This window comes from Mastigoproctus giganteus, chromosome 4, assembly GCF_048544385.1.
Source record: "Mastigoproctus giganteus isolate SK-2022 chromosome 4, ASM4854438v1, whole genome shotgun sequence".
NCBI lineage: Eukaryota > Metazoa > Arthropoda > Arachnida > Uropygi > Thelyphonidae > Mastigoproctus > Mastigoproctus giganteus.
The window spans coordinates 227,336,011-227,352,856 of NC_143578.1; the positions used below are offsets into that span (position 1 = coordinate 227,336,011).

General features: G+C 36.5%; 1 protein-coding gene across 1 annotated transcript in view; it reads left to right on the top strand.

Annotated features, from left to right (window-relative positions):
• LOC150087455 (uncharacterized) overlaps positions 1 to 16,846 on the top strand; it is a 136,497-nt gene that overhangs the window by 87,966 nt on the left and 31,685 nt on the right. The window contains exon 16 of the mRNA XM_090372493.1: positions 10,565 to 10,760. Within this exon, the coding sequence (XP_090228619.1) occupies positions 10,565 to 10,760 (196 nt within the window). The remainder of the gene's footprint in view (positions 1 to 10,564; positions 10,761 to 16,846) is intronic.

A 16,846-nucleotide genomic window follows, 5' to 3' on the forward strand; every position in this document is an offset into this window, starting at 1 on the left:
CTTCAACTAATTTTTTTTTACAAACTAACTAATTTTAGAAACTAATTTTTTAGTTTCTAAAACTAGTTTTTTTTCCCTCAAACTAATTTTTTTTTTACAACAATAAAACTTTAATTGTTCAAAATGCCCTCCATCAGCATTAATGCATGAGCAGAATCTATCTTCAACAGATCTACATACTGAAATGCACAAATCAGGTGAAATGTTTTCTGCTTCTTGTTGAATTTTCATCCACAATTCTTCCAATGTTTGCAGGTTGTGACTATAAACCCGATTTTCAAGTATCCCCAAGCAAAAAAATCTAAAGGGGTGAGACCTGATGACCTTGGAGGATATTCAAAATCACCCGCTCAGTGACCTATCCGTTGATCGTCTTCCTGTATTTCATGCACTAATCGATGTATAAATGACTTAAAGTTTAATTCAATTGTATGGCTTAAACCTAACTCTTGTGAACATATCTTGTCGATTTTCTTGGAGTGCACAAGATTGAATTTCTTACAGCTTCAACGTTTTCATTACTTCTTGATGTCCTCTTCCTGCCACATTCTAAATTACTGATATTCTGAATGGTTCCCTGCTCCTCAAATTTATCCTGCAAATGAGTAATTGTTAAACATGTAGGTGCTTTTGTTCCATATCTTGATTTCCAAGCATGCTGAACTTCATTGACATTTTCTTATTTCCAATACCATTTTATAATTTTATTTCTTTCTTCAAAACTTAATTGGGTACTCTCCATTGATTTAGAGGTATCTATAAAATAAAACAAAATTTAAATTATTGTAAAAAAATTGTCTATTTTTTTTTTTTTTTTTACAAAATGAGTTTAAGAAAATTAAATTGGTGCATATTGTTCATTAAATATGAATTTTTAAAGTGTGTATACATAATTTTGAAACACCCTGTATTTCATAGTTTTGAAACACCCTGTATACAGGGTGTTTCAAAATTATGTGTAGTTTTTTTCCTCATTATAAATGCATAACTAGCATTTCTGTTTGATACCTACTATGTAACTTTCAGAATCTAACTGAAATTCTGAAAAGGCATGGGTAAAGGGTAAACACAACTGCCAGTGCAATAACAAAAACTCAAAATGCTGTAAACATGAAACTTCTCATCTTCTGGCTGCACAGTTTTGAAACATTCCTAATGATAATGCAAGAAAAATTAGTTATCAAAATGGCATTGGCTAATGTGCCCTGAGCTTTTATGCCATGCTGAAAAGACTGCATTTCCACCAGACTTTTATGCCAAAGACTGAAAAGGCTGCATTGCCACAAGAAAGAAACTAGAGTGATAAAGGCAATTTTAATCATAGGGATGAGAGAGAGAAAGGGAGAGAGTTCTTCAACCTGACACCACTTCTCACACAAGTCTAAGACCAGAGAAGCAAATGCATAACTGAGATGGTTTGTGGCAGTTATATATTTGCCCTAATCCCGTTTATTCTGATTACTGTTTCTCTTGTGGCCTTGAAAATTACTATCTGCAGTCAAAAATTTAGGAAAGGATGGTGAGATGTCTTTAAGAGACAAGACAGGACAGGACTTTTACCATCAGGAAATGTGTGCATCTTTTTCCTGATGGAAGGCAATGGAAAAATATGGAAAAGCAATGTATACTTATGAAACCGGTGTACGGGCAACCCTTGTATAACACAGTACTTCTACAGCATGGTTTCACTGTAACAGGGTTTGAGAATTGCTGGAAATCTCACATAACACAATATTTTTGAGCTTTTGTGCTGGGAAAACCCTGCTATTATGTTAGATGTAATTTTCAACATTTCTATTCCTTTTTGTAAACCCCTGCTGTTGACTCTCTAGTTGTTATTGCCTTTGTGATATTTTTCCAAACACATTTCTAGAGGTCACGATCATAAAACAATAAAAACAGTTTGCAGTTCCTGGTTTATTGGTCTTTTCTGTTAGTGTAATCAATTATAAATGGGTAGTAAACTATCTTCTTGCATTTGCTATAGTAGCGATAGCTAGAATTCTGTGGGTTTTCACATTATTATGATAAAATGTGTTTCCCCTTCCATGAAATATTCAATCATATAAAAAACAAAATAAATTTTCAGAAACTCATTACTCCATAATCTCACTTGTGCGTATCATGTTTGTTGCAACTTGTGCATGCCATGTTCTTTGTTATTAATTGCTTATCATTTATACTGTTTTAAATTTTACAACCAAAAAAAAAAAAAAAAAGTCAGTGAACAGAAATATCAATTAGTATGTACATATTAATTAAGCTATGTATGTAAGCATAAATTTATTTTTACTTTGCTAACTGGAAAATATTCTTCCGATTTTCACATATCATTTAAAGCAGGGGTTCACTGTATTTTCTTGGGGGATCCTTAGGTTAGGTTCTGTGCTATTCAACTTGTGCTTGCTTGAGACCATAAAAAATAAAATAAAATAGACTGACCATTATGCCCCATCTCGACAGAGGATCACAAAGCCAATAATAGTCAGGGAATCACTGCGTTTCGAATGCTAAACAAATCCATGCAACGACGGAATGATACTAAGATCAAACCGCTGATGCAATAGATTTGCAAAGCGGTGGCCCTTATGCAGCAAAAAATAATAAAACAGAAAGCCTACTCGCATGGCAAAACCACACCACTGACAAAACAATAGTTGAACTGAAAATATATAGAGACAAATTAGGCTATAGATGGTGGTACGAACGCAGCATTAGCACATCGTCATGCTAATCCCCATTTAAATATGATCAAATTAATCCAAAAATTAAATAGAGATAAAAATTATATATTAAAATAAATAAGAGAAATAGTAGGAAAAACTAACATCAGTGGCAATAGCAAAGCACAATCCACTACATGTTGCGTATAATAAGCTAAATTAAAATAGAATATTGCCAGTAGCATGGCAAACCACTAGAGTGAAAATGAACTGAACCAAATAAAATAACAATAACAGAAAAATAAGGGGGGGGGGGGATTAAAGAAGAAAATGGTAGTGTTGAAGCAACATTCCTAAAATAATTTAGAAATTAAGCCAATTAAGAGAAAGTTATCGGTGCCCCCTAGATGGCACCCGTTTCCGAATTATGTGAAATCTCACTAAGATGGAACCTTAAACTAACAACATTACATGACCAAATAAACTGAAAATTAATAAAATAAAATAAAATAGACTGACCATTATGCCCCATCTCGATAGAGGACCACGAGGCCAATAATAGTCAGGGAATCACTGCGTTTCGAACGCTAAACAAATCCATTCAATGACGGAATGATATTAAGATTAAACCGCCAATGCAATAGATTTGCATAGCGGTGGTCCTTATGCAGTGAAAAATAATAAAACAGAAAGCCTAGCACTCACATGGCAAAACCACACCACTGACAAAACAATAGTTGAACTGAAAATATATAGAGACAAATTAGGCTATAGATGGCTGTACGAACACAGCTTTAGCACATCGTCACGCTACCCCTATTTAAATATGATCAAATTAATCCAAAAATTAAATAGAGATAAAAATTATATATTAAAATGAGTTTTTCCTATTATTTCTCTTATTTATTTTAATATATAATTTTTATCTCTATTTAATTTAATTTGAGGTATATCAATGCTATCTGCATTGAATTTTTCATATTCACAAATTTTCCTTCATAAAATGTCATCGTATTCCTCACTGTCTGCATTGGAATGAGTGGTATTGACTGTAATATGAAAAACATCTTCCAAATTATAATTCAGTGATCACTGAGTGTATGTACTCATGTCAGTATTCATTGAATCTGATTTTGAACAAAATTTTGACCATATTCACATGGTGAAAAAATAATAATAACATTATGTTATATTAACACACACAGGGAATATTTTTAGCACAAATTTGCATTTCCAAATAACAGATCATGACTGGTTTCTGTTCGTGCTGGTATTTCAGTAGTGCTTCACCCTACCCTTCTAAGAACAAAGCTATTGAAATTAATGTCGACTTCTAAAATCTGATATGTCGAAGTGGTTAGGCAAGAGTGCAGTAGCACACACTCTTTGAGTGGACCGTGGTTCAGGCCCATGACTGCTAAATACGATTAGCAATTGTATTTGTCATTTATTGTAAGCTCCTCTGACCAGATGGTTGTGCCAGAGTATAAACAATACCTGTTTTATATATATACTAGCAGTACCTATTGCGAAAATTTTGCAATTGGTAGCAGAGTTTTTCTCTAGCTGTCCTAAAGAAATGTAGTCCGTGTTTTGTCATGAGCAGGTAAGCTAGTATGCATTAAACAGCAAATAGCTGTATTCTAGCTGTACCCGTTGTGAAAATTTCACAATTGGTAGCACAGTTTTTACTGCCTGAAATTTTCCGAAAAATTTTGGACAATTCGTTGTCATCTCTATAAAATACTACTGAAAAGGGCAGAATATTAACAAATACACTAAAAACTCACCTTTCACTTTAAAAACTCGGTCAAACTTTCATTATTAGTGTTTCGTTTCTTTCATTTTCTTGCAGATGCTTCTACTGTTCAGTACCTCTTCAGTATCTAGCAAATATCAGCCCTGATGTTGACATTTCAACTCCCCTGGTACCTCACCTCCATGTGTTTAATGTCTTGTTTAAACCTCTCACCTCCCTGTTCTTCACTTACACTTCCAATTATGGAATTGTAAAAATGTACCGTGACAATCATGTTGCGGCCCAACTTCTTGAAGTTCACCAACATATTTTCAACTGTAGTCTCGTAGTCTGGATCTTTATTGTTCTCTAAAAAATTCTCAACCACAGACCTGAATTTCTCTTTTAAATTTCATTCCCTCATTAGTATGTGAATTTAAAGTGTTCTCTAGCTGTTCTAAAGAAATGTAGTGTGTATTTTGTCGTAAGCAGGTAAGATAGTATGTGTTGCATCCTTTGTCATTTCTTGTATCTGAGGAAACTTATCAAATTTCTTTGATTTCGCTATTTCAGACCGATTCTGAATATTATATTTGCAGAAACACGAAAAGGCATGTATCTTCTACGTCGCAAGGTATGTTCAACATGACACATCTTCCTGACTGAGACATAATTCTAAATCCTTAAATTATTACTCACTTTAAAAAAACAAAAAATAAATAAATAAATAAATTCGAAGGTGATAATGATAAAATGATGACTTCTGAACGTTTTAAATCTGTTAAACGTAATGAATGGCAGTGAGTGTATGAGCTTGCGTGTACAATGTGGGGAGCAGTGCAGTGGAATCCTAACGATTAGTTCTTTCTTTTAAGGTAGGCAATTTCGCAATTGGTAAGAGTTTTATTTTATTGCCTTATAAACTTAGACAACTGTTTAACAGTTAACAACTTCCTGTGGCTCCATCTATGAAGTGAATGTTGAACTATTCTCATTTGTACTACAAAACTGGCCCATTCCATAAAAAAAAACTAATCGGAATTTTTAAATTTTAACCACTTTGTTCACACCTAGGAAGAAATAGCTCTAATTTGAGACCACTTCCAGCCCGATCGGTTAAGCCTATCATTCACACTGACTCGAAAGAAAACGCTTTCCGTATTAAATATATATATATGACTTCTCCCTTCAATAACTGTTGATATTTTCTGTGAGCATAATAGAGCTCACAGAAAATATCCACAGCAATACCACATTGTGTTTATTCTGGAAGAACATTATAGGGGACCGTACAGAATTAGAGGTTGAGATCTTGATCTTCTTCCATACAAAACAATACCTAACAATTAATTCATACTCAAAACAGTCTCTCTCTGACAATATATATGCTGAGGGCAGACGATCGTCCTATGTGTAGAAATTGTGACACCATTTTAACAGTCCATCATATTTAAATTGAATGTCCGTATTTTTATAATGATTGTCATTTATGTTTTAGCCATCTGTCGTAGCCTTATACACTCAGACAGATTTAATCGGACAACAACAACAACATGTCAGCTATATTTAAGTTTTTACAACTTATTCATCTAAATAACTTTATCTAGAATGTTTTTATCGTTTTATGCTTTATAAACTTTTTATATCTTATACTCGTTTACAATAATATATAAACAATTATAATATTATACTTTTATATTTTACACCTTTTTGACTTTGCGTGTTATAGCCTTAGATGCTAATTAGCATTAGTAGAGGCATATGATGCAAGAAAGCAAGCTTATGCATCCTCACCAAAAAAAAAAAAACTCCCATTTCACTCCTTCATTCGTTCCAAATAACTGTCCAGCTCAGCCTTAAATTTATTTAGGCTATTAACCTCCACAACAAACGATGGAAGTCTGTTCCACCAACCAACCATCCACTGGCTAAAGGCAAACTTCTGCACATCTATCCTACGTCTGTCTTTCCTCGATTTGAATTTAGCCCTCTCAGGTGATTATTCTGAGCAAGAGGAAAAATCCCATCAGTATTGAACATGCTCAAACCATTCAAGGCTTTATACACCTCAATCAGATCACCTCGCAGGTGCCTAATCTCCAGACACTGTAATTTGCAAAACTTAAGCTTTTCTTCGTAAGAGCAACCCTTTGTTCCATTCACTAATCTTTTTGCCCTTCTCTGTACTTGTTCCAGCAGTTCTATATCCTTCTTAAAATGAGGCCTCCAAACCTGTGTACAGTACTCAAGGTGTGGCCTGACCATTGCCTTATACAAGGGGATAATCACCTCCTTCTCCCTGCCAGAAAAATTCCTGTATATCATTGACAAGACACCATGAGCTACTCTTTTAGACCGTCTGCACTGCTCAGAAAACTTCATATCTGCCTGCACAATTACCCCCAGGTCCTTTTTGTTCTCTACCACTGTCAATGTATTGCCAAAGAGTTGATATGTTACTCTGGGGTTACTGCTTCCCATATGTAGTACTTTACATTTGTCAATGTTAAATTTCATTTGTCACCTCTCAGCCCATCTGCTCAACTTTTCTAGATCCTGTTGCAGCAGCAGCATAGTGTCAGTAGTGTCCTTGACAACCCTGCCTACCTTTGTATCGTCTGCAAACTTGGACATTAAGCTTGATATATCATTTATAAAACAACAGAAAACAACAATGGACCCAACACTGAACCCTGGGGGACTCCACTAATAACATTAGTCCACGATGAGCAGTGTCCATTGATTACCACTCTCTGTCTTCTCCCACTCAACCATCCCTTTATCCATAGCAGCAATTTGCCTTCAATGCCACACACTGCTCCAATTTGTTCAGCAGTCTTCCATGTGCAACAGTATCAAAAGCCTTTCTAAGATCCAAATATATGATATCAAAATTATTCTTTGCATCCAGTTCCTTTGTGACCACATCACAGTATCAAATCAGATTGGTCAGACAAGACTTTCCCTTAACAAAACCATGCTATGTCTGAGCTATAACTGAAATCTTGTCTAGATGATCCTACATGCTTCTTTAACCATTGCCTCCATTAAATTTCCTGGAACGTGTTAAATTAACAGGTCTATAATTACTTGTGTCGCCCTTTGATCCTCCTTTATGAATTGGGGTCACATTTGCACATCTTCAGTCCATGGGTACCTCCCCTGAGTCCAAAGAAGCTCTCATAATTAAGGCTAAGGGTTGGCTTACTTCCTTTGCTGCCTCCTTTAATATAACTGAATAGATTCTATCCACCCCAGATGCCTTTTTTATGTTTATCTTCAACAATTTCTCCTCCACTTTCCTCTCAGTTATTACAAAATTATCTAGCTCACTGCTAGAGTTTAATTCACCTCTGGCATTCCCCTTCCTGAATAACTCCTCATGCAAAATACTCATTTAGTTTGTTAGCCACCTGAGCAGGATCATCAACAGTTGAACCATCAATATCCAGTGGACCAATCTGATTCATCCCTTTCCTTCTAGAGTTTACATAGGTAAAGAACTCTTTGTTGTTTTTCTTTGTATCCTTTGCCAAAGATTTCTCATAATCTGCCTTTCCCTGCCTAATCTTCTTTGTGATTTGGTTACAGACCAGCTTATATCTATCATAGTCCTCCAAGTCACCCATTAATTTATATGTATCCCATGCATTTTTCTTCTCTGCCAAAAGTCTAATTAATTCATCTGACATCTATTTAGGCCTAAACCTTGAACAATATTTCTTAGTTGATATGTAAAGCCTAGTAGCTTCCAAGATAAATTCTTTGAATGCTTCCCATTTTGAATTTGCTGTTGGTAACATCATCAGTTGGTCCCATCGTACAGAATTTAAATACTGTCTCAGACCACCGTAGTCGCCTTTACAAAAGCAAAAACCCTTCCCTTTACCCCTGATGGTAGTTACCTCTTTGAGTAAATCCCTCTTCAGCACACTGATCACTGTCATCTAGTGGTTCCTTTATCTGCAGATTCTTAGTGCATGAAGAATCACTACTGATAATTAGATCAAGAGTATTACTCCCTCTAGTTTCCTCCCGAACATGCTGCTGTAGAAAACAATCATCCAATATATCCACAAAAGCCTTGCTAGTGTGTGAGTGACCAACCCACAAATTTCAGTCAACATCTGGGAAATTGAAATCCCCCATTTTAAGACTCTGATTTACTGGCCCACTCTATTGCCCTGTACAGTTTTTCATTATACTCATCAGAGTCATTAGGCCTATAACACACTCCTATTCCCAATTTTGATTTCCCAGTGCTGACTCGAGAGCACTGACCAAACTGACTTGACACTGCACGGTGCAGTGCTGTCAACTGGCTGCACTTTCTTGGATTTTGTGTTTCTTAACTAATAGCATAACCCCTCCTCCCATTCCTGTCCTTCTGTACACATTGTACTCCCCAAATTCCAGTTCTGCATTCCTTAAATCTGTGTGACACCACGTCTCTGATATCCCAACAATATCTGCCTTTGATGGTTTGAGCAATACCTTAAATTTATTTACCAAACTCCTAGCATTGGTGTATACGCAAGTATACATGCCCGTTTCTACTCTTAGTTACCCTAACACAGCCCATGTGTTTACTTGTACCGCAATGACTCCCAGCAGGTTCAGAAAAACCCTGCATCTTTTTTTCTAGGCTGCTGCTCATTTCAATAGAAGCAGAGTGCAAGAACCACTTTCACCTCTGCCAGTGGCTACTGTTATTCTATTAGTCCTTGTATCCCCCAAAGCTAGCAGTTTTCCGACCCACCTAACACTGCCTCGATAGCATCAGTAAAAATTCTTACACCCTTTCTATTTAAGTGTATCCTATCCCTGTTGAAGCAGTCTCTCCTGTTAACAAGTACAGACCAGGCTGAAAAAAATTCTACCCCTTGAGCCTTGCACAATCTTTCCATGGCCGAATTGATCGACAAGCCTCTCATCATATACTCCCTCCTATTGTGTCTGGTTAGAATTGCAGACACTTTCAAATTCAACCATAATTCACAGCTTTTGTTTCAAAATTGACCTGTACTTGTTAAGTAATTCCGCTGGTCTCCTACTCTTAATATCATTAGTGCCAACGTGTACAACAATATCACCTTTTGTGCCCTTAAAAAATGATATCCACTCTACAACGTCATCATCCTTTGCCCCTGGCAGACATACCATAATGTCCCATAAAATCCTAAAACAACCAACCAACCAACCAATCCCTCTGTCAGTATTGTAGATTTGTCACCTGTCATTCATTTGGAGGGGTTAGGTGTTCAAAGACCTTGAGTAATTATAAATTGCTCCACTTCTCATGTGGAGGGTATATGGTCCCCTTCATTATTCCTGGACAGTCCACATAACATGCAGATCAGCTGTGAATCTATCTTTGTTCTCAGTTCTTCTAAAGTGACATTAGCATTAGTAGAGGCATATGATGCAAGAAAGCAAACTTTTTAGAGCATCAACCAAAAAAAAAACATTGTGTTTATATTGTACCATGTATGTACTGTAGCTGAAAGTAGTGTTGTTGTGGAAATTGATAGGTTAAATAAATTTAAGGAGGAACTGGACAGGCATTTGGAGGGAATGGTGTTTTTTTTTTTTTTTTTTTTTTTGGCTGATGCTGCATAAGCTCATACACTTGCTTTCTTGCATCACATGCCACTACTACTAGTATCTCACACCATACACTAAAAAATTCACAATTGAAAGGGAAAAAAAACTTACTGTGTTGTGGCCACTGTTACTGCTTATGACAAAACCTCTCTTTAGTTTGAGGACTTGAAATTGTTAAACAAGTGTAATTTATGTAATTTGCTATGGCATCTTTGTTAGATTAATTATTCATGGCTGGCATTTGCTTATGGTGGGGAGGAGTACTTTTGTATAATCAGTTAATGGCAGTGGAAGATATAAATGAGCAGCCTGAAGACATTGTCTTTGTGTTCTAAAGATTAAAAATTAGGGGAGAAAATCTGTGCTGTAGTTATAGGTAAATATTGTACTTAAGAAACTTTTGATTTATTTTTAACATCATTTCTAATAAAACATGAAATAAATAAATAAAAACTTAGAAATTAATTATGGAGGTGCAAATTGTGCATCTTTTAGCCTATTTGTGCTTCATTCTGTACTTTGTCTCACATAATATTTTAATCTCTAATTTTATATTCAGTATTTAGTAAAGATGCCATGTAGATATTCTGAAAGGACGGTCATAATTTCATGTGTAGATGATGCAAAACTCTGCAAGTATGCTAGCAAATGTGGTGTTCCTGTTGTTACTGCAGAATTTTTGCTAACGGGGCTTCTTCAACACAAAATAGATCTCACATCATATCCTTTTTTTTTTTTTTTTTTTTTGCCTTCAGGTTTGAAACTGAAACTTTTATAATTACGTTCACCAGATTTTAAAGTAGTATAATGATTTGTATAGTATTAATGTGTAATGTACTTGTAGCTTAGTGGAAGTCGAAGGCCAAATTTTTCATCATAAACCAAATTTTAATTTAGTTCTATTTTGTTAATTGGCAACATATTTCATCTCTTCATATCAAGGAGTTAGCTCCACAGGTTTCTAAAACTTCCTTGATAATCATCATAGTGCAGCCATGTATCAAGAACCAGTACTCTTTTCCTTGAAGACATCAAAATGTCTTCAGTCACAGCAATGTCATTATATGCATATAACCAGGCAGACAAACATGCTCAAGCGGCCATATTATTAATGTTGTGAAGTATGCTTCCAATATTTAAAAAAGAAAAAAAAAAAAAAAAAGTTCTATTAGAACTCTTGCAAAATAGATTGGCTGGATATAAAAATAATTATATCTGCATTATTGCATTATCTTATGTTTATGTTTATTATTTATTTTATTTATTCATTTTTCTTTTGATATGGGGTAGTTTGATTCATAGGAGTGGAATAGACCCTTGGCTTACTTATAACCCTATTAACAGCATTAATTATTTATTTTGTGATTCAAACGTTTCTTAAAGTAAAGTATAATTATGGAGAACACTAACTGTGGCCCAAAATAAACTCTACCATGATGTAAGCTGCTTGTCAGTTAAGAGCTTGACACTAAGGATAACAAAAATCATTTCTTTGTCATTATTTTCATTGTTTATAAAACAGTTGTATAGCTGAGCTGTTTGTTCACAATAACTTAACTCTGTAACTGACTATACTGCATTTGACAAATGCAGTAGCTGACTCCCCTCTTAAATGTAAATGTTTACTTTTGTGAGTTTTCTCTGTGTTTAGGATGTGCCATAATAATTCATGGAAAGTAGACATAAAGGTAAATTCATGGAATAAAGGTAAATAAGCAGTAGTACATGATTATCACATGTTCACTTGTCAGATGTGTGATAATGGGAACTGATTTCCGCCAATTCCTTTTACTATCTTCTACATTATCAAATTGTTGCCCTTTCAGCATGGATTTCATTTTGAAAACAAGACAAATAGGGAAGATAAATTGGGGAAATAAATCAAGGAGTTAGCTCCACAGTTTTCTAAAAATTCCTTGATAATCATCATAGTGCAATCATGTATCAAGAACCAGTACTCTTTTCCGTGGAACTGAAGCCTCACCTGGTGGAACAAACTCCTTGTGAATGATTCCATTGCTATTGAAGAAATTATTAATGTTGCAGTGGATTTTTATTTGTGAAAACAAAATTTTTTGTACCTAAGATGTTATCTTCTTTTACTTGCATGGTGTTGAAGTAAAATGAAATGAAAACAAGTGGAAAATTAATCACTTAGCCTGTGTAGACTGAAATCTGTCTTTAATTTCTTGAAGGGATCACAGATAATATTCAGACATCTTGTGGTACTTCTTGTACCACTTATTCAATGATTGTGTTGCTGTCCTTACAGAAACACTTATAAGAAATTAAAGACAGATTTTGCTTAAGTGGTTAAGTTTTTTGTGTCTCATAGAGCATGTTGATCCCCGTTCTGTTATGGTTTGTCTTTGTTTATGGATCATATTAGAAATGGTACAGTTCATCCTGTTATGACTGAATCGAACTTGAATGAACTCTGCAAGTTTTGAGTCTCAGCAGCTTTTGTTTTTGTTCATCAGTCGGCAGTGCAAAGTAAACATAGTGCAAAATTTCTGTTGTCTACCCAAATCTTCTGTTACAATTGCACAGACTGTTGCTCTGTTAATGTGAAGTTGTTTGATAATCAGACAAAATCAGTGTGCAAATTTTTCAACCATTTCTGGAATTTGAAACATTGTTGAACATTCACAGTACTCATCATCTTCTAGATCCTCACAGCCATTCTAAAACCTTGCAGAACAATGAAAAACACATAAGTGAAACAAAGCATATAATTACCTTTCACTTGTTTTACCAGTTCATAGGTTTCAATTTCACTTTTCCCCATCTTGAAACAAAATTTAATGTTTCTGCTTTGTTCCATCACTTAATACATCTTGAACAACACAACAGTTCTAACATGACTGTTTTAGAGAGAAGTGTCACGTTGGTCACCTGCAATGGCATGATGCATTATGATGGACTTAGTGCATCATGGCCTTAGTCATTCATGCACCAAAAAAAAAACAAAAAAAACACTAAAATCAAATCAAGCATCATCGTTTGGCATTCTTTTACATGTCTGCAGTAGGCAGTACTGAAACTTAATTGTCAAAATTTATATATGCAATCACCTTGCACATACAGCCTCTACAAGATGCCTTTACATTATATTTTTATATAGTATGAATCAGAGCTGTACTACTCAATATGTTCTACGTTGATAATAATATTAGTAAAATAATAAGAGGAATTTACCTCAATATAGTTCTGTATGATACCCTCCAGAAATAAAAACGAAAAAATCGACAACTTACCGGTACATTAAAGTAAAATATAAATAATTAAATAATCAATTTAACACAATTAAAAATCAAATTAACGCAATTAAAAGAATCTAACGAAAATATTCAAAACGATTTTCCTTCCTGAAGCTGACAACGCTTTTCGACCATATGTCGAGATCACAGGAATGAAAAAAATTATATTTTTATATTTTATGCTGCAACAATTTATTCAAAACAGTTTAAACATTACAAACAAACTAATCAATATTCCACTTGTTCCATGTAGCTTGCTTGTATAGTATACAAGCAAGCAACAGATTATAAATCAGTAGTTTCATACTTGATCAGTTTTAAATGAGGGTATCACTTCAGAAAGTTCAGTGGGTTTTTCTCATTGAACATCTGTTTTTACTAATTCAAGCATCTGAAGGAGGGGCTGTAGAAATGCAGGAATATCTCTAAGTGATTATAAGGGCATAAATAAAATTTCTGACAACGTCACATTTATGTTCAATGAAAGTAATTTAAGATTTTTATCAAATGTTTATACCAAAACACACATTTTCAGTATAAACATGAAAATAATAGAATTTTGCATAATGTATATAATATATATTGTGATTTTGCATAAAATATGTAATTATTATTATTATTATTGCTCTTTTATTATTTCTTCCTGATTGGGGGGGGGGCACTTCTGTAGCCAGGTGGGCAGGAGCAGCAGTGCGTAGCACACACTTCTTGATTAGACCGCGGTTCGAGCCCGTGACCACCAAATACGGAGGATGCGGAAAGGGCAGGGTTTTTAGGAGCATTAGTTGCTAATGCTCCTAAAAACCAAATAACAACAACCCTGATTGAGGGATTCCACTCCATGACGGGTACTGCTACCAAGTACACAGGGTGGTTGTAATGTGCAGTGTTACTGTTGGTCGAGTAACTCTCTGACTATCCTACAGGTGTTCAGGATTATGACTTTCTGGAGTTCCTTGTAGGTGTTCTCTGTGAGACCTATTGCTGCTAGGCTGGTATGTAGGGTCTTTGGCAGTGGTCGACACTATGATCAGGATGGTTGTTACCTCTTGCATATGCCACATCTCCTTGACTTCATGTCTCAGGCTTATGTACTTCCTAATTTTTTCCTAGTGGGTTTTCTGGACATTGCTAGTGTTGGGCACCGCTATGTCAATCAGGAAGGTAACCTTTTCCATCTTGTCCACAAGGGTTATGTCTGGTCTGTTGTGTGGGATGGTCTTATCCGTTATTATGGCGTACTCCCAGTACAGCTTGTGGGTTGGGGTCTCTAGTACTGCCTGGGGTTCGTACTTTAAGTATGGTACACTTTCTTTGGTCATTTGGTAATTCCTCACTGGCTTCTGATGCATTATCCTGGCTACCTGGTCATGTCTATGAGTGTACTCAGTCTGGGTGATCACCTTACACCCCGCGGTGATGTGTTGGATCGTTTCTGAGGCAAGGTGGCATCGTAAACGTGTCATCGGACATTCCGGGCTCCTTTAAGATGTATTTTCTATAGTTTCTGGTGTTGATTATCTGGTCTTGGATAGCCAGCATGAATCCTTCAGTCTCGGGGAAAAGCGTCCCGCTTGTGAGCCATGCATTGGAAGCAGTGTTATCAATGTGATCTTGATGGAGGTCATTGTAGTGTCTGCCATGGAGTGTCTTCTTCTTTGCCCATCTTTCTAGCTTCGTTTCTTGTGCCGCTTGGGCGGGAGGGGAGCTCCTCGCTTAGGTTAAGTGGGGTATACCACTTATCTATCTTCCTTATGGCCTGGTGGAGTGGTGCTGTGTTGTTCTCGAAGTGATCCTTCAGGTTAACTATCGCTGTTTTCTGTTGCTCTATCAGGCTCCTTCCTCCTTCTTTCTGAGCTGTTGTTAGTCTTTCCACTGCTGACTTCAGGTGGTGTTGGCTGCTCTTGGTCATCTTTGTTCTTGTCTTTCGCATGATATCTTCTAGCTCGGTGTTAGTCCAATCTATGACCCCGAAGGTGTATGTTAGTACTGGAGCTGCATTGGTGTTTATGGCTTTAACTGTGTTCCCTCCGTTCAATTTTGCTTTCAGCAGGCTTGTGATTCTGAGTCTCTGATGATATTTTTCGGCCAGGCACTTCTTGATTTCCTTGTGCTCTAACTGCACGGCCTGCATCATCCCTAGGTATTTGAAGGTCTCTCCTTCTGTCATAGCTTCGATCTCTTTAACAGTCAGCAGCTGGTAGTTTCTGCGACTAATTTTTCCTGGTGCAGTGTGTGGGTCTTCCATTTGTCTAGCATTAGCATTAGTAGACACATAGAAAGACGCATTTGTCTAGCATTAGCAGACACGATGCAAGAAAACAAGCTTGTGCAGTATCAGTCTAGACCAAATTCCATCTGATGTCCTTGCTGAATTCTTCTGTGATCCGGAGTAGTTGCAGGAGTTGCTTCTCGGTTGCCACATAGAGCTTGATGTCATCCATGTATGTCAGGCGGGTGAGGGTGTACAGATTCTTTCTTCCTTCTTTGAGGTTATATCCATACTTGCTGCCGTTAAGTATGGTGGATAGCAGGTTGAGTGCTAGACCGAACCACAGTGAACTCAGAGCATCTCTCTGAAAGCTTGATCTTCTGATGGGGATTGGTCTAGTTGTGATGTTCTCGACCTTAATGGTGGTACTCCATTTCGCCATTGTTGCTCCTAGGAAGGTTGTCACTATCAGATTAACCTTGTAGATCTTCAGGATCTCTATTAGCCAGCTATGAGGTACAGAGCAAAGGCCTTGCAGTAATCGATATAGGCCGTGTATAGGTTGCAGTGCTTCTTGTAGACTTGCTCCATAACTGTGGCGTCTATGGTTAATTGCTCCTTGCATCCTTTCTTCTGTTCGGCCATTATGTTCTGACTCTCTAAGTGGTCTGATATCTTCTTGGTTATGCAGCTGGTCAGGATCTTGTACATCGTTGGGAGGCAGGTGATTGGCTTGTATTTCACCGGGTTTCTTGTATCTTCATCATTTGGCTTCAGAAACGTGACTCCTTCAGTGAGAAACTTCAGGATTGTCTCCGGTTGCCTTATCATTCGAGTGAACTGCTCTGCTAAGTGCTTGTATGTGCAAGTGAGCTTCTTGTACCAGTAGTTTTGGATGTTATCAATTCCTGGGGTTCGCCAGTTGTGGGTGTTCCTGATCGACTGTTTTACTTCTTCTCGAATCTCCCACTCTCTCATCTCTTGTACATCCTTGGTTTTCTTCCATTCTACTTCTATCCTGGGGGCTCGGCTGTTATGTCTTACTTCATTGCTCCAGATATTTCCCCAGAACTTCTCGGGCGGTCCATCTCCTGTTTTCTCATCTTCTCCCAGTTTCCTGTAGAAGGCTCTTTGGTACTCATCAAAGATTCAGTTGTTTATTTATGTGTCCAAGTATTCTCCTATTCTCTGATTTCTAGTCTCATGTTTGCTGTGGATGCTGTCTCTCTCTTGAGGATGCTCTTCACCTTTCCAATCAATTTCTTACTTCTATTACCTTGTTGGTATTGGGTCAACTGACCTATCTTGGCTCTTAATTCTTCTATCTTCTGCTGAAGTCTTCTTTCCCAATCCAGCAGTTCCTTCTGTT